The following is an 18,484-nucleotide window of genomic DNA, read 5'->3' on the forward strand; positions in this document are numbered from 1 at the left end:
TAATAGAGGTACAGTGCGCCTATAATTTTCTTCTTAAATTTTGTTAACGTATTTAGACTATATTGTATCCTAGATTTCAAAAAAATAAATCTACTTGTATCATATTACACCCGTACCGTACTACATACCAAACTTCATGGTTTCATACTTACATGCAAAGCAACATGCAAATCTCCAAGAGGGTCAATAAGGGCCGAAAGGCTTTTTTGTTGCGTTGTGCACTGTTGGCAACTGGTAGCATGGGAACTCTTGAGAGTATAATGGTACAGTTTTGGAAGAAAAAAACTGATTAATACGTGAAAATAGTGTTTATCAACATCCTTTTACAAAGTTGCAAGAAAAAAAACCTTTTACAACAAAATCCGTATGGTAGACTACAAACTTTTGCAAGACACTATACTAATGTTCATTTACACACAGGCTAGTAGAGGGGAAAAAATAGAGGAATTTCCTTCTGTTACTATGTGACAAAAATACTACAATATTTATTATATCAACAAAAATCAATGATTGAATCAAACACAAAAAAGACCATAGAAACATAACATTAAGGAACATAGATCCTCAACACATTTCCAAGACTTGACAAAAAAATACAGTATTTCCTTTTTCTACTTCTAGTGTTGGTATGGACAGACAAATTTCCAATATAATTTGTCTGGAAATATGTTTGCCAATGCCTCCAAGCAAGCAACTATCTTCCATGCTTAATTATTTGATAACTGTCGGGGAACATTTCAACACACCTCACAAAATGCTCCGTATGCTGTAACTAACTAACTATGGAATCATTTTCAAGATTTGGGTAGTATTAACCGAGACTGATAGAGGTATATACTGTTAGCAACCATTTACATCACTCTGCAGCCAGAAACAAGGAAGTCAGAATGTTAGATCAGTCCACCTATAAAAGAAACTAAGATTGCGTTTGGATAATTAATTAGCATAGAATTAGATGACGATTAAATAAATTAAAGGGTTGATACATATTTGTGTTAAATGGATTCCGAAGAATATAATTTGAAAGAGCGTATGGCGCAAGGCTTGAAGTTGTTTAAATAAATAAACAAGTAAAGGGTTATTACCTGTACTTAGTTAAATGTTCTTTCTATGTCTTGTGTCTAGGATCACTGTTGTAAGAAATATAGTGAAATCTAAGCCAAGACAAATGGCTGATCACGCTAACTATCAAATTCACTTGATTTGAGGCAAAGTATGTGAACGTGGCCTTGCTCTCATCATCGTCTCATCACTGTGTCGAATCCGTTCAGAAAGTTTCCATGGTTTCTGCCACTTCCATTTGAATTGTATTAGCCACTGATGATGGCTCCTTTTCCACCTCCATAGCTTGCCAGAAGCTTGTCCTGCAACTGCTAGTTTTTTCATTGACAATTGCCCAATGGGTACCATCTGCATCGATAACAAATCTCATGCTTAGACCAATGAAAAGATATAACAATTAAAATACTGGTGGAGAATAAATTACCTTTCTACTTTGATCTATAAATGCAGCTGATTCCCTCACTTGGCCATTAGCAATGCCTGGTGTATATTTGCGCTGTTTTGATGCTGGCACAGGATCCGGAGATAAAGGTTCCTTGATGTCGTCTACAGAGTGTTTCAATGAATTTGGAGAGTTTCCCTGTTGAAGTCAAGTGAAGACTAATTAGCTAATGACAATGGAAGCAATATATTGATGACAATTACAATGACTAACACAGGTATAAGATACGTGACAAAAAAAACTCGCAAGAACAATCACAAAATATCAGCTACAAGGAAAATGATAACAATAATAAATCCGACCAAAGGAGATAGTCACTATGAAGATATATGAAATCCGGTAAATAAGGATGTCTAAAATTTTATTTGGACATCTAAAATCTCAGTAGATTGTAGAAATGTTCAAAAATAGCTTTCACAATATTGCAAGTCACAGAGAAGATAAAAATGTCTTGGAGACTTGTTTATAGTTGCTCATTTCTATGAGGAGACTTGTTCACGTTAAAATAGACTTTAGTGAACCACATTTTCAGATATCAAGATAGGGAAACATAATTTCAGTATCCCTAAGGCTTTGTTTGCGAGTTTGGAGGGGAAGGCTTAGGAAAAAAGGAATGAGCAAGTGGAAGAAATAGAAGAAAATGGGAGAGGAGGGCTTTGGGGGTTAACTTTTCTTCATAATACAAAACCCTCCTCATTTGGAGGAACTAAAAAATTGTATTGGAGGAGGGTTTTGGGGTTTTTGGGAGGGTTAATAAGAATTCTTCAAATTTAATTTATGTTGTTATAATATTTTTAAAATTAAAAATAAAGTAATCATATGCATTAATTTACCATTCTCTAAAAAACTACTCTTTTAAAAAATTTGTAAGATTTCTCTATTTTTCTTCATATTTTGCACCCCTCAAAGCCTTTCCTTTCCTTTCCTTCCCCTCCAAACTCGCAAACAAAGCCTTAAGGGAAAAAAGTGAAATTCACCCTAAAATTTATAGATAAAAAGTATTTTTGTTTATTTTGATTATGGGTTGACTTTGTTGGTGCAAGACTGTGTGGGGTCCTACTTACCTAAGTTGTTACTTTTGATAATATTATAGATTTATAGTTTCATTCTAGGGCTATATCTGACCTTTTGGAAGACATCAGTGCAACCAATTTATTTTCAAATTCTTAGTTTATTTTCTTTTGAATTTTAAGACAGGATCTTACCGAAACTGGCTTGGCCAATGTGGTTGCATCATCTAGCTCTCTCACTTTTAGTTCCTTCTCAACTTCCTTCCTCTTGATCTCGCTTTGCCGTAGTAGACCTACAAGTTCTCTGATTTGATCTTTCATTTCTCTCATCTCCATATCCTTCTCCCACATTTGACACCTGTAGTTTAACATTTCATACATCAAATTTATCAGTATATAAAATAATTTATACATGTGCATCTTGATGTCCTTTTCCTCTATATCTCTACTTCTTTATTTTATTAACTAGAAAAGTAGACAAAATATGTTCAATCACTGTTCTATATTTTTCATGAATTTCTAAACTTCCTATGAATAAAATAAACGATCTGTTGAATTGAATTGGATATGCAAATTAAAACATTCAAATTTTGAGCACTTAGACTAATGTTTATCCTGTCCAGAGAAAAAGACAGAGAGACAAAAACTTAAATCTTTGGGGGCTAAACAAAGCACCTCGTGTCTGCAAGAGAATTGAACATATATTGAAGCAAAATTTTGGCTTCTCCCATTGAGCGCAACTGGTTCCAGTGTCCACGGTTAGTAAAGGCCCGTTCTCGTTCTTCTGCCTCAGATAGTTGAGAAGCCATTGCCACAAGTGAATTAGATGATATGCTCAGCATGTTCTCTAGCGAAGCTATTCTGGCCATTCTAGCATTTAGCGACATGGAGAATGCTCTGAGAAAAGTTAAAAGCGAGCAGAAAGAGAGATGTTATTATTTTATATTGCAAGAGATGTTATTATTTTATATTGCACGTGTTATCATTTGAAAGAGCCAATATGTTCAAAAAGTGAAGAGGGTAGGCATGTATGTAATGCAGACCTAGCAAATCCGTTCTTCCCTTTTGGAGGACTAAGACCACTGGCAGCAAATTCGTTTACTTGTTTCAGCATGGCTAACTCCTCTCCAAGAGCAGCCCGCCTGAAGATTGTGGTACAGTGTTAAAGATTACGATACACTTAAATCAATAAGAAACATAGGTTAGGAATATGTGCTGCATACACTTGGCTCTGCTTCTCATACTCAAAACGAACTTCATGCTCTTTTACCATGACTTCTAGCTCGTGATCAACCCACCGTTGCAAGGACTTCTCATTGCTCTAAAGAATAAACTCAATAAGTCGCTTATTTAAAAGATATTCTGAAAATCAAGAGTCTTTGAAAAGGAAGAAAAGTTTGTTACCTGTTTAGTTGTTCCACTCCCATTCACTGTAACTACAACATGAAATACAATTACAATATTAAAATTGGGAGATTTAATGCACTGAAACCCACGTGATTTATTCACTAAAAGAGGGTTTCCAGTTTCCGGTACGCATTTAAAAAAAAAAAATCATCCCTCTCTCTAAAGCATACAATAGGGCATACCAACTATTAAAATAAGCACCTTCTGTATCCTTAGCTTAAAAAACTTGAAACAATTATTATTTATTAAAGGCAAAATTACACTTTTGGTCCCTTAACTTTATTTTAGGTAACAATTTAGTCCTTTATCTTTTTTTCATTTCAATTTTGTCCTTTTGATCCATTTACATATGAATTATTAAGCTTAAAATTCATGATTTTATTTTCTTATGGTCTTTCAGTCTTCAAATCTATGATCCTTGTCTATGTTTGCATAAGAATATTAAATTTGAAGCTTGAAAATGTATATGAAAATGGACAAAAAGGACCAAATTGAAATGAAAAAAAGATAAATGACCAAACTGTTACCTGAAATTAAGTTAAGGGACTAAAAGTGTAATTTTGCCTTTATTAAACTAGTCATACCTGATGCATCTCGGTTAGAAGATTTACGAGCTTCTAACAATTCCTTTAACTTCTTGGTGGCCATTGCAGCTTCCTCGGTTTTTCTCTGAAGGACCTGAATAAATATTCAGTTATTTATAATTATTTACAATGACAATTATCAGTCCTAACCGAAAAATTAAAAAAAAAAGTTTATTGGTGCTAGTTGTTTCTCTAAACCTTTCATTCTTTTTCTAAAGAATTATGCATGTTGTACAGAAAACAGATGTATTGACAATGTCATTTCAATTTGGCTTCTCAAAATTACATTATAAAATAATGTTTTATTTAGCTCTAAGAAAAAGATGCATCTGATAATACTCCCAGAGGCACAATTTAGCTTTATGCATGAGTGAATATTATCTCTAAAAGAACACGTGAATAACGAAGGTAGGGCATATATCCTATCTTAATTAATATTTTGCACATATCTGAAAAATATACTCTTCTGGATTACAAAAGTAACTGTTGCTGAAAATGGAGAATAATTGCATTCCTTACATGAGTACATGTTAAATGGAAGTATAAGAAATAGAACTTATAGTAACTCATTTTCCAATGATATATATTGAGAAGTATGTAAGACAAAAATATCAAGTAGAATAAGGTTGCCATCCAACAACTTTAGAATACTCACCATTTTCTGACGCTGATTTAGAGCTTGCAGCTTATGCCTTTCAAATTCGTTTCTTCTTCCTTCTTTCTTTAACTGTTTAGCAAACATATAATTAATAGAAGGTCAAAGAGCATATATGGCGGGAAGTCAAGTTAAAAGTGTGTGGAAGTGTTCAACTTCAACTAGTCGCAATCAGTTATCACACCGGCCAGCTTCTAATTTTTGCCCAAATTGAGTTGTTTGAAAGCTTTGGAGCACCACATATCATTTAAGTTCAAGCTAAAAGTATTAATTCATGTTTTTTTACAGAAATAAATGTTCAACTGATAATGAAGCAATTGTTTCAGTTTTGGTAGAAAATTAATTGGTGAACTTGCATCACCTTAAAATGAAGCTCAAGAGCAACATTAACCAATGAAATGAAAAAAATATACAAAAAAGAGAACGCTTAACATACTTGCAGCAGCTCTTTCTCTCTAGAGGCCTTCCACTGCCGAAATTGTTCTGCCTCTTGTTTTATCCTTTGTTGCAATTGAACCTGGCAACAGTATTCAATTTAGAACGTAGAACGAGTATATTGGGAACTCTAGATTTGAGAAAGTACAACAATCAACCTTTTGGGCTTTTATAGATTGTATTTCATCTTGAAGGCGCTTTGCTGCTTCATCACTTTTTTGCTTTTGCTTTAGAAGCTGAACCTGGCTATCTTGTTTCTTCTTCATATCCAGAATCTAGCATTCATATATTTTGAAAAGCTTTTAGTAATTAAGAATTGGTCTGATGTGAATCACGTAAATGGAAGAACAAACTGAATGAGAAACATTATTTCACCTGAGCTTCAAGTGCTTTTAATTTTTGGGCATGGATATCCTCTGATTTGTGTGTTTGTCCGTCAGAACCGGCAGCAAGATTTTCAACTTCAGCCAAAAGACGATCCCTGTCTTGCTGCATCACAAATGAGGTGTATATATGAATATGAATTTTCTGTTATTAAAAAAAAATGAATATGAATTTTCGGTAAGAGCAAAATAACTTTGCAAAATTTCTATTGAACCTGGACAGTTCTCTTCTCATCCTCAAGTTCCATGATCTTCCTTCCAAAGTGCTGCTTGAGTGTTTCAGGATCAGATGATCCAAAAAGCTTCATCTCAGACTGTATGGACATCAATCCGAATACGTATGTTAATAAAATGAGAGAAGAAAACCACTTGATGTTTTCATGATTATTTTTTATTTTGGTGTTTTCTTATTGATTATATCCCTTGTGTTAAATAATATAGTTATTTTCAGATCAGCTTTATAGTCATGTGTTTACTACGCAGAATACAGCCATTTTGTAAGCTAAAGCTGCGAATACCACCTATGGTGCGTTGATTTAATGGGTTATTACGCATAATATGTCATGAACATGTTCAATTATTCATATGCATTAAATCAACCTCTTTCTGCTCCAAGCGTTTATTCAATTCATGTAACTCCCTATCCATACTGTTTTGCAGAAGTGTATGCTCCCACTCTTTTGCTACTTCTTCAATTTCCCTTGAATCCCCTGCTAAAATTGGTAATTGTAACCATGAGTCATAGAAGTTTTGAGAATCATACTTGACTAAATTTAAGACGAGGCAGATAAAGTGAGGCACACATTTAGAATTGGCATTAATAACAGATTATTAAATCCAGATCAAAGAAGAGTCTTACCCGTTGCTTCACTCGTTGGATAGTCGGGGGCTGTGAAAGGTAAGCCCCTTTTAAGCCCATCAGTCTTTACATTGTACATGCTACCGTCCTGAAAAATGAAGGTTTGAAACTTAAATTTACAGCCTTGCAGTCCATATCCCGAACTCATTTTCACTCATGTTTATTATGATAAAAGGAAATCACTTGATGTAGTGGAGCATAAATACCAGAATAAAAACACATATCTAGGCGCTGAAAATTTGAGAAAATATTAATTCATCCAAAAAGATTATCAGCAGATGAATGAGCGGCTTACATAAGCATCCTTTTCACTTTGTACTGCACCAGAGCATCTACTACGATATTCATGAAGTTCGCGGCAAAGATCCTCATTAGCTGCTTCAAGCCAAGAAATTCTTTCCTTGAGGACCTACATAACCAGTCATAAAACGGTTAAATATTAATCGTACAAATATAACCATATGAATATATGCAATTGATGTGAATCAAATTGTATTAGAAGCTATGTAAACAGAAGCCCAACTACATTCAAGGTTAGGATGCTATTTCTAAAATCACAAAATGTGTATTGATTGATTTTCAACTGTGCATCAAAATCATGTCCATTAAATGTAACCACTAACCTATTATAGGAAAATATTGAAAGTAATAAAGAATTCCAAAATAGAAACTGAATACCTGAACTTCATCAGAAGAGCCACCAGAACGAGCACAAAGTTCTGCTTGCAAAGTCTCTAGTTGTTGTCGCATTTTAAGCATCTCATTGGACATTGGATCTCTATTGACCTGTGGCAGAATAAACAAAATATGAGCATAAATGTCTATAATACATAGGCAACCAATAATCTCAATTTTTCCAAATGAATGAAACGGAACAAAAAATTTATCCAGATACTTACAACAGGCTTATTTCGGATATTGCGTGCACGATTTGCATACTTCAAAGTGTTGAGGGTTTCCTCGGCATTAATGTCAGCAGGACTTATACAGGCTGGGATAGAACAGGAAGATTATCAAACAAAAGCTCCGTGAATATTTGATATATTTATTGAAGCTAATCACTTGAGGGCCAACGATAGGAGGAAAAATATATAGATTGGGATAGAAGCAAGGAAAACAACCAACCTATCATAACAGTTCTGCTGTTACCACCAAGTGAATCCTGCAAAATCATTTAACTTTACTTATAAATACAAAAATCAAAAAAGAAAAGAATACTATGTTAAAAAGATCAAAGAAAGAAAAATAAATAAAAATCCTTTATACTTTTTTTTCTTCATGTTTTATTTGTTTTATCTTCTCGGTACTAATGATTTCTTCTTTCTTCTAGATAAGAGTAGATGTAGTTATCAAGATGAATCATGAATTCGATTGCAGTATGATACAGATTTACATGTCCTTTTTGTGTTCATGAATATTGAGTAACGAGAACTGGTGAGCATGCTAATTTTGCATAAAAGGAGTATTTTTCAACATTGTAATGTAGATGGATATCTGCTGCAAGAAGGATAAACATATATAGAGAGCACGAAATCAAACCTGCAAAAGCCTGGTAAGTTTACTATCTCTATAAGGAACATGAACGCCTTCTTTTCTCTTTTTCTCATCACCGAGTGCACTAATCACATTGCCAAGTGCTAGTAGACCTTTGTTAATGTGAACTCCTGTTTGAAAAGAGACAATTATTAGGGAATACATAACAATCAAAAGAATGTTTAAAAAGTGAAAGTGAGAAATGACACCATCTAACCTTCCTTAAAACGCAAACCATCAGAACCCGTTCGTTTAGCTCGTTCTGATCCAGCAAGATCTACCAAGTGCAACTTGGCACAAAGATAATCTTCATTCATGGTATCATTTAAACTGATCTCACTAGGATTGTTGAGCTTCCGCATCTGCTCTAATGTGATGGTGAAGATGGCATGGGAACGACTAGTTGGACAGGATAAAAGAAGAATAAGAGATAGAAAGGAACTCTAGCGAAATAAACAAAACTAGCTAATTAATGAAAGGCTTAATATTATTTTTAGCATATTTATCCAAAACCAGTTAATCAAACCAAAATTGAATGAAAAAACATTTCGTGATTAAAAATGAATTTATGCAGTTAAAAGTAGAGAAGGAAAATAGATAAGCAACCTGGATTGGTTGTTCATATTAGTGCTCCCAGTTGCTCTACTCAATGATCCTTGTTCTAGGCAAGCAGACATTTCTTTTAATGTTGCAACACTGACTTCAGTAGATCCCGCTAGAGTAATGACGCCATTTGAAGCCTCGCGAATTTGTATAGGCGGTTTACCAGGAATAGTCACTTTCCCTGTATGTCCATTTGTAGTATCTGGTTTGCTCAAAAAGGACGGGTCCAGCAAATCTCTTACTTCTTCTTTAAGAATCTTTTAACAAATAAATTTAGGTGTTAGCTGCTTAATTGAAACACAACCTCATAGATACAAATTTATTAGTTTTACTTATATATCAAAGCACAATTATACTTTCAAAACGATAGCTCTATGATGTAACAAAGTTAACAACAGACCTCGATAAAGGACACATGCAGCTGAAATTCAATCTGATTCTTTAAGGTCTCAATTTTACTAAACAAGGAACTCATAACTTGGGGTACTATTCCTGCTTGATAACCATCTTTAGACCCAGTTCCCATTGTGTATGTTTTCCCAGAACCTGTCTGCAATAGAGTAAAAATGTCATGTACCAAAGATAAATAACTGCAGTAGCATGTAGAGACTTATTTGAGCTTATCTACTGGTATAAGCATGTGTAGACTGTTTGAGAGAGCTTATGAAAACAGCTTATGACACGTGCATAAGCCGTTTTCAATTTATTTCCATAAGTTATCTAAGATATCTTATGAAAACGTATTATAGTTTACATGAAAACAATTTAGCTTTATTTATCTGTTATAAAAATGGCTTATACATAAGCACTTATCTAAGTTGTTTAGTCAAAGAGGACCTGAAGTAACTATACCTGACCATATGCAAGAACAGTAGCATTATATCCTTGGAACAAACCACCAACAAGGGAAGAAACACATTCATCAAACATGGCAGATGAGGGAGAACCAGTGCTCCCATAAACATGATCAAATGTAAAGGAATGAGCACCAATTTGCACCTGTATCATAGTAACCATTAGCATATAATTCAACCCAAATTTTTCAGGTACTTAATGAAATACTATTATGACAAACTATTGCAGAGGGAAGAAAACTTGTTTGAAAGGGATATGAGTTTAAGGATATCATTCATTTACCAATCACTTGGCATGTAAGATTTTGCCAAATTGTAAACATTACCATAAAAATTCATAAATCATTTCAATTCATTTGAAATTATTTTTTTTCCCAATTCTTAAGTTGAAGCATCCAAACACTTCACTAATATGTGCTCTCAAGCCAACAATTACCCAAACCAACCCAACCAAATATATAATATAGTCAAGGTCTATTTCAATTGGCTTATTTGAGCTAATTTACTGACATAAAGAAATTGTTTGAGAGAGATTATGACATGTCCATGACCATAAGTTGTTTCCAGCTTATTTTCATAAGCTCTTAAGACTAGCTTATGAAAACAACTTATAGCTTATATGACAACAATTCGACTTTATTTTATCTTTTTTTTAAGCTATAAGCGCTTAATTAAGCTGATTTTCCAAACATGACCTCAAAATATCCCAATCAAAATGACAAAAAAAGTTAACATCCAAATCAAGTAAGCATCATCAGATCACAAAAAACAATTCCATATGGAGAATCAATCTTCTTCAATTACGCAATCAATCAAGGATCCAGATCTCCCTTAGATTCACCAATCAAAATCTATATCAAAAGCATAATCGTCATCACATTGTTGAGAGAAAATGCACCTGAGGCTTCCCAGAAACAACAGTTACACAATCTTTACAACCTTGAAGCTTCTCATCATTGATTAATGGTCTCACATGAACCGCAACTTTCACACAACAATCTTCACCTGCTTCCATCACGAAGAAGCAAAATCACTTTACACAGACAATGCGAGTGCGAGGTTCTTGGATCAGATACCAAATTTTAAAAATAAAAATAAAAACAATGTGAGTTAGAGAGAGTGTGAATTGTGAAGAGAAGATCAATAAGCATGTAGCATATTGATATTGGTTTTTCTTCTCATTGTTGTTGGAATAACTGTGGGAGTAGGAGAGAGAGTAGATATAGTTGAAGGAGGAGAGAGAAAGATAAAGGATAATTATGGAAATAAAATTTATGGAACTAACTGTAAGGACAACAACCACTATTATATTATTTTTTTTTCTTTTTACTTTTCTTTGGCTTCACTGTAATGTTAATGTACTTTCACAGATGGTTGCGTGCTCTTACTCTTTTACCACTTTCTTTCCTCAATTGCCCCTACCCGTTTTTTTCACAGCAGTTAGTTATGTTCTTCTCTGGTAAAGGTCGATTTCATTTCACCAACAGAAACCCGCGGTAATTTATCATTTTGCCGGTATCAAATTATATTACACACATTTTTTCATATTCGATTATGTCAATGTTGGATGAAAGTATAAAGTCCCATGTTGGTTAGAATTGTAAATAAAGAATTAGAAGATTATAAATATATAAGCTTTATTTCTTCGTTACAAGATGCATCCGACTGAAACAATTTTAAGTTTATGGTTAATATATGTTTACCTTCTATAATATTAATCATTTTTTCTTTAATCCAGAAAATAAAATTGTTTAGATTTTAACCTGTAATTTGAAGATTTTTTTAGTTTTGAGCCTTAGTGAATTTTTAACCATATAAAATAGATGATATGGCAAGGAAAAATTATTTACCTTCTTCATGATTTTTTTTTTAATAAATCATATTTTCTGTTTATTTTGAAAATATCAAAATTATATTTTTATTGTTCCTGTAAAATGATATTATAATTGTCCATTATATGAATATTTTATCTCATCATTAACAATTTAAAATAATTTAGTCTCTACGAAGAAAGGAAAAACGATTTCAAACTAACTAAAATTACAAAAAAAAATAAAATTAGAAATAACCAACACTTCAGGTTTTTGCATCTTAAAAATTTGGATAAAATGTTAAAAAAAATTGGAGACAAGCGAACATGGTTGCTCATACTTTAACTAGGACGGCATGTTCTTGGACTAATCACCGTATTTTTTATTCTTATCCTTCTTGTATTAAATATTGATTGATTAATGATAATAGTTAACTTTACTTCTGTAAAAAAAAAAAAAAAAATTGGATTGTTTTCACCAGCATTGTTTTAAACTCGGTGTAAATAATCTTGCTTAACAAGACACCTTATTTTTAGCATAGCTTATACCAACAATTTTGGGTTATTTTTCTTTTACTTTTTAAATCATGTTAATACACCAACAATTTTGTGTGTTAGAGGAGCTTATCGGATCCTCACTGATAGGCCGCACCCCAGTGATGGTGTTCCCGCGACTCTCTTATGGCGGAAGGATATTCTTGAAAAGGTTTTGGTGTTCGTTTGGCGGCATTTTCGAAATAGTTTGTCCACTAGAGCCAATTTGTTTTGGAAAGGGATTATTTCTAATGAAGCACAAGTGTGTGTTAGTTGTTGCGGTTTACAGGAATCATTTGTTTCTAACTTGCAGTCTCTTTGGTCAGATTTGACAGCTTGTTAGGAATTGGCTTTGGGTTTACTCAACGGATCTATCTAATTTACTAGATTTATCAGTTTAATTTGGTACCTCTTCAGGTTATGCTAAATCACGGTGTTCACTCATGCATCTGATCTGGTTTGCCAGTGCATGGGTCATATGGAAGGAAAGAAATGACGGGTTATTTAATGGTAAAGAAAAATCTCCTCTTTAGATGGTGGAGGATATTAAACTTCTTTCTTTCTGATGGATTAAAGCAAAATTTATTGTTTTCCATTATAGATAATTGGTGCCAAAACTCATTTGTATGCTTTGTGTATTGGTTAATTATTGCTACAAACCGTTGAATTTTTGTTGTATTTGTTGGCTATCTCCTCCGACACATCTTGTGTGGGTTGATTTGCTGGTGGTAGTAATATATTTTATTTTGAATTTTTAAAAAAAAAATACCAAAATTAGAAATTATGTATTAGAAATTGTGATAGAATTTATTTCTCAAAACTTTGAAACATAATTTTTCTTAACAAAATATTTTATATTTATAAAATTCATAACATGCACTTGTTAGCATGAATCTTGTTAATATTTTTTTTTACGAAAACAGTTAATATCACAATTCGGTCACTATTATAAGCAAAATTCTAACATTTTAGATTCATTCATTAATAATGTATGTGATATATAATAAAGACCATATATATTACTAATTGAATGAATCTAAAATGTAGATTTTTACTTATAATGATCGGAGGATGTATGGAATAAGGTTTCGAACTATTGACCTCTTTTAACTTTTCACTTCAACCATTAAATCATCTTTATATCTTCTAAGTCTGAATCTTTTATAAATTTGGTAATAATAACTCATGCATGTGAATATTTAGAGATAAGTAATTCGTAAATGTTCTTGGTACTTTGAATTGAATAGACAATTTATGTGTTGCACATGGATGATATTGAAGAAAAGTTTGTATCATAAACTTCACCTAATTATAAGTTTTTTATTAAGCTAAATGGAAAAAGTAAAAGGGGGTGGCAAAGGTGTTGAATTGGAAGTGAAGAATGAGTTGTGAAAATGGAATGTAATCTAGTTGGAATATAGATTAGAGAAAGAAGGTAGCAAAGAAAGAAAAAAGGAACCAAACCACACAGCGACAGCGCACAAACCACGTGAATAGGAGGAACTGGATTCAGTGTCATTATCACACACGTTCACACTTCACAATATGTCATACCAATGATACCATTTGTGCTTCAACGACACAGCCCTCGGATATGTCTGAGATATTGTAACCCCTAATATTTGCCATGCACGCATTTAAGGTTCATAGTATCACTTTGTGCCACCTAAAATCAACTTTAGATTCATTGTTTGTGTTTCATAGTTAGATAGCTTTAATTTAATTTAAATTATGGTGAGTATTATTACCTTTCAACTTACATGTATAAAGAAAATACTAACAAGAATCCAATTATGACACTCTTTAAACATTCAAAAGTAGTAACTTTTATTTTGAATATTGTATATTTATAATTTTTACGCGTGTTTGACTTGTTTTTAAAACAATTTTTATTTTTTTATTTTTTAAACAATGCTTTTAAGGTATTTATTAGCAAGACCATATGTACAGTATGTATAAGAATATCTCTGCCAATGCACCAAAAATCAAGAACTACGTGTTTACATATTAAGTTAGTTTTTTTTCTCAGGTAGATCAGTTGAATAAGGGGTCTGTTTGGAGTTCAAATTTTGACCCCTATATATATTATATAATGTTATCAATCGAGCCAAGTTCACAGAGACAATTTACATTCAGTTGGTTAATAATATATTTTCTTTTTAAATTATCTTACAATTATTATAAATATCATCTTTTAATTATCTTCATTTAATTAACTTTTTTGCAAAAAAATAACTAATGTATCTTATAATTTAGAAAGAGCCCTTTTTAAGGTGAATTTAGAAAGAGCCTTGTAAATTGTAATGGACAAAAAAATTAGAAAAATTAATATCTTACATATAGAGACGGAAGTACTAGTAGATAGGTATAAAGATGCTTATAAATTTTAAAATTGGATAAAAACAAAACTTGAGGCAGCATAAATTTTGAGTAAGACAAGATATAATTTGTATTTGTACTCGAAACAAATAATATTGTACTTCCTTAAAAAAAATCAAATTGGTACTTAATTAAGTCAATAAAATATATCCACTTAAAATATGTAAAAAATTTCCTTTGAGACGAATGTATAAGAAAATTTGTAAGAATGAGACCTTTCTCATAAATATTTATAATGGACTTTAGATAACATTTTATATGTCACATGCAATCTTATTACATATGATGGGACACTTATGACTTTTAAAACCATTTAACAAATTTGTTGTGACCTTCATCTAAGGGTTTAATAAGTTGTTTATTCCTTAATCAGCACAATATATGTCAATAATTCTAAGCAATGACTTAGACATGCAAAACGAAAGTGTTGTTTTTGTTTAACTACATATATTAGGAAGGCAATCAAATCAGCTATGCTGAGGCCACTCCTAACTCATCATCATTATTTGTTCTTATATAAAATTGTTGGGGAGAGAGAAATAAGAATGTGAGAAGAAAATAAACTACTAGCAAAAAATGAAAAGAAAGAGGCTAAGGTGTGATAACATACGATCGATTATTAAAAATAAGGAGGAAAGATCCATTCATACGGCACATATTTAAAAATGAACAGAATATTAGAAAAGGGAGAAACAATTTGGGTTGGGTGGTAAGTGGTAACACAAACATAAGCACAATAGTCAATTTAGCATTAGAAATAGAATTGGGTGAAAGATAAGTAAATGGAATAAAAGAATGTTAACGAGTGTTTCATAAACATTTTTTTTTTTTTAATAATTTATGAACACTCTTTAAATATTTTAAAAGAAGAAATTATTCTATAAAAAAGTTAAATATTTTAATTTTTAATATATTGATTACAAAAATCTAAAAATAATACTCCCTTCATTCCTTTTTAAGTGTCTCTTTTGGAGAATTTTTTTGTTTCTATTTAACTGTCACTTCCAAAGTTCAATGCAACATTAAATAATGTTTTATCAATATTACCCTTAGTTGGTATCATTCTTTGTGGTGGCTGAAAGCCAATAAGGTTGTTTTTATGTTTGGTGATCAGATGTGGTTGTCGAACCCATTGTTGTGTTTAGGTATTGGTTAAAAACTTGTTGTAATTTTTAAACTGCTTGTATCGTTTTAAGTAGTCTTTTCGGTACATCTTGTGCTGAGGGGGCTGCTTTAGCAGTGTTAATATATTCCATTTTTGTTTGTTAAAAAAAAAAACCCTTAGTTATTTATTGCGGAGAGAGAAATATATGAAATAAAATATTAAATGAATAAGGTCATTATAGTAAAATTGCATCAAAAGTAGTAATAATTATTGATTGTCTTGGTTTGTGTAAAATGTCAAAATATGACAATTAAAAAGGAACGGACGTAATCCAGAAGTCCTAGCTCAACTGGAAAAATGCCGAAATTGTTAGGTCGGATGTCATGACCGGAGTTCGAACCCCGGTACCTCCACTTGTGTGTGTGAGTTTATAATGGCTTTGTCATTTCGTCTATCTAAAAAAAAAAAAAAAGGAACGGAGGAGGTACTATTTAAATGTCTTAAAGAGTGTCATGGGAACATTAATTAACATTTCCTAAAAAAAAAAGGCTTAAATGCTCTTTTGGTCGCTTAACTATTTAATTGGTATCGCTTTGGTCCCTTAACTAAAAAAAAGATTGTTTGAGGATTTTAAGTTTTTTTTTAGTCTCGTTTTGGTCCCTTCTGTTAGGTTTCCGTTAGTTTTAATAAAAAACGTTAAGTGTGGACACGTGTCACCTTGTCATTGGCTTTGAGAACTTTTTTTTTTACAAAAAAAAAATATTATAAAAAAAAATTAATTTTTTTAAAATATATATATTTTATTTTTTAAAAAAAATTCCCAGAATCAATGACAAGGTGACACGTGTTAACTCTGGGACACGTGTCACTTTTTCATTGGCTTTGGGATTTTTTTTTAAAAAATAATAATTTTTTTTTGTAAAAAAAAAAAAACTCAGAGTCGATGACAAGGTGACACATGTCCAAGAGTTAACTTTTTTTTAAAATCTTAACGGAAACCTAACAGAAAAGACCAAAACGAGACTAAAAGAAACTTAAAATTCTCGAACAATCTTTTTTTTTAGTTAAGAGACCAAAACGATACCAATTAAATAGTTAAGGGACCAAAAGAGCATTTAAGCGAAAAAAAATAAAAAATAAAGTGGGTAGAGCCCCACCTGGCCTCCAATGGACATATCTAGCTGGTTGGACCCTAACTTCACATGGAATTTAGCTTCTCTAGTATGGCGGGGCCTATGCCTAGCTAGGTCAAAATTTGGAGGTCCCCTGTCATAGGTAGTGAAAATTTGTAGAGCCTATTTAAGGTAGTTTATCTTCAGAAACTTTTGATTAGTCACAAGAATTTTGGACATAATGTGGACACATTCACAAAAATAAGAAAATATCGTAAGAGAAAATAATTAATTTTTCTTAGGGAAGAAAATAATTATTCCTCTAATCCTATTTTTAATAAATATTTATGTTAAAAAAAGTGATGTATTTCATTATTTGGTTAAAAAAATTGGACTAAATACATTATCTTTTGTTGATCGAAATATTTCTTATAAATAAGATCGAAGAGAGTAAATTATAGTTATTTTTTATATAATTAAATCATATATTTTTATTTGTTTGTCCAAATATTATGTTCAAAGACTTTTACTATTCAAGATTTCAAGTATTTTTCGTTTTTATTAAAAAAAAAGTATTTTTCATTTAACTTTTGTTGTTTTTAAGAGATCGTTTAACTTTTGCTAGCATTTTATTACAAAACGTTTTGTATCGTCAACCAATCACAATCATTATCACTTACATGATCAAATAATTATGACCGGTAAATAATAACAAGTGTTCTAAAAGTATTGGTTAATGAATTCTTTAATAGAATTTTTGTCTTAAAAATATAAATTTTTACTTTTATCTTTAACAATAAGTACACCACTTTTTGATATAATTGTTTTAGTACTTTAACCAATGCTCCAATATCACTCGTTAGCCTTCTCCTTTTTTATATATACTGACGACATATATGAATTACATCTATTATAATATATGTTATTATATCCTCTACATTTTTTTATCCGTAAAATGGAGTGATAAACAACATATAAAACTTACACACAATTGCAATATATCAAATTTGAACTTTGATAAAAGTGTGTTTAATCTGACAATATCAACATTATCAATTGAGTTAACCTTGTGGACATATTCTCTCTATTTCTAAAAAGAAATAGAAAGTTCCATCATAGGTTTTGAAATGTATAAAGATCAAATTATATCACCACTCTTAGAAATGTGGATCTTTATGCACATTTACATACTCAAAATATTATTAATAATTCATTAATTAAAGAAGCTTTCCATTTTTTTTGTCTTTGAAAAACAAAAGGGTCTCAACATTAAAATTGGTTTAAAGTCATTTTGAACTATTCAAAAAGGCTAATGTACTAAAGTAATATATGAGGTTTGCCTCCATGTCACAAAAGTTTGGAGTGGTTCACACATTTGTATAATATTATGTGAGAAAAAAAAAAAATAACATTCGCATAGTAGGAAAATGATTTTACTAGTTAGTAATTATAAACTTTTGTATTAAAAAATAATTATAAACTTAGTTTTTTCCATCCAGCTCTCATCAATAAGTCGGTTTTAGTTTTCTTTCTCTTGGTTCTTTGTTTTACATTTTTTATTGAGAGTCGTTTTGAGTTAATTTTTTGACCTGAAGTCACCAATCTTCATCTTTTTTTTTTGTCTATTTCAATTTAAATAAGTGATTTTTAGATAGATCTATGTTTATTTTTTCTTTGTGATTTCGTAGTTTGAGTGCGCCTATGTGTTTTTTGTCGT

The 18,484-nt window shown here is 31.5% G+C and overlaps 1 protein-coding gene across 3 annotated transcripts; it reads right to left on the reverse strand.

Moving 5' to 3' along the window:
- Nucleotides 1–289: 289 nt before the first annotated feature.
- LOC11419183 (kinesin-like protein KIN-4A) lies at nt 290–11,086 on the reverse strand. Of its 3 annotated transcripts, none has more exons than XM_024775340.2 (26): nt 10,726–11,086; nt 9,826–9,972; nt 9,374–9,523; nt 8,977–9,230; nt 8,588–8,769; nt 8,377–8,501; nt 7,963–7,999; nt 7,737–7,828; nt 7,516–7,623; nt 7,133–7,246; nt 6,838–6,925; nt 6,579–6,691; nt 6,194–6,292; nt 5,971–6,084; nt 5,754–5,870; nt 5,597–5,677; nt 5,161–5,232; nt 4,506–4,599; nt 3,919–3,944; nt 3,738–3,835; nt 3,558–3,656; nt 3,190–3,411; nt 2,710–2,872; nt 1,487–1,642; nt 1,086–1,410; nt 290–861 (listed from the first exon to the last, which is right to left on the reverse strand). In XM_024775340.2, exons 1-25 carry the CDS (start codon nt 10,840–10,842, stop codon nt 1,195–1,197), a joined length of 3,084 nt encoding a protein of 1,027 aa, XP_024631108.1. In that variant the 5' UTR covers nt 10,843–11,086; the 3' UTR covers nt 290–861; nt 1,086–1,194. The 3 variants fall into 3 exon arrangements, with proteins under 3 accessions (XP_024631108.1, XP_003589144.1, XP_024631107.1); XM_003589096.4 differs by having other exon boundaries at nt 3,919–3,950; nt 6,579–6,688; nt 10,726–11,085; XM_024775339.2 differs by having other exon boundaries at nt 3,919–3,950; nt 10,726–11,085.
- Between the last annotated feature and the right edge of the window lie 7,398 nt (nt 11,087–18,484).

The sequence above is a fragment of the Medicago truncatula genome, chromosome 1 (genome assembly GCF_003473485.1).
Source record: "Medicago truncatula cultivar Jemalong A17 chromosome 1, MtrunA17r5.0-ANR, whole genome shotgun sequence".
NCBI classification, from domain to species: Eukaryota; Viridiplantae; Streptophyta; class Magnoliopsida; order Fabales; family Fabaceae; genus Medicago; species Medicago truncatula.

Coding starts and splice junctions, on each gene's coding strand:
- LOC11419183 (XM_024775339.2), bottom strand. CDS start 10,842: ATGGAAGCAGGTGAAGATTGTTGTGTGAAAGTTGCGGTTCATGTGAGA. Junction 7,247..7,515: donor GCTCTTCTGATGAAGTTCAG/GTATTCAGTTTC, acceptor CTGGTTATGTAG/GTCCTCAAGGAAAGAATTTC. Junction 3,657..3,737: donor TATGAGAAGCAGAGCCAAGT/GTATGCAGCACA, acceptor CACAATCTTCAG/GCGGGCTGCTCTTGGAGAGG.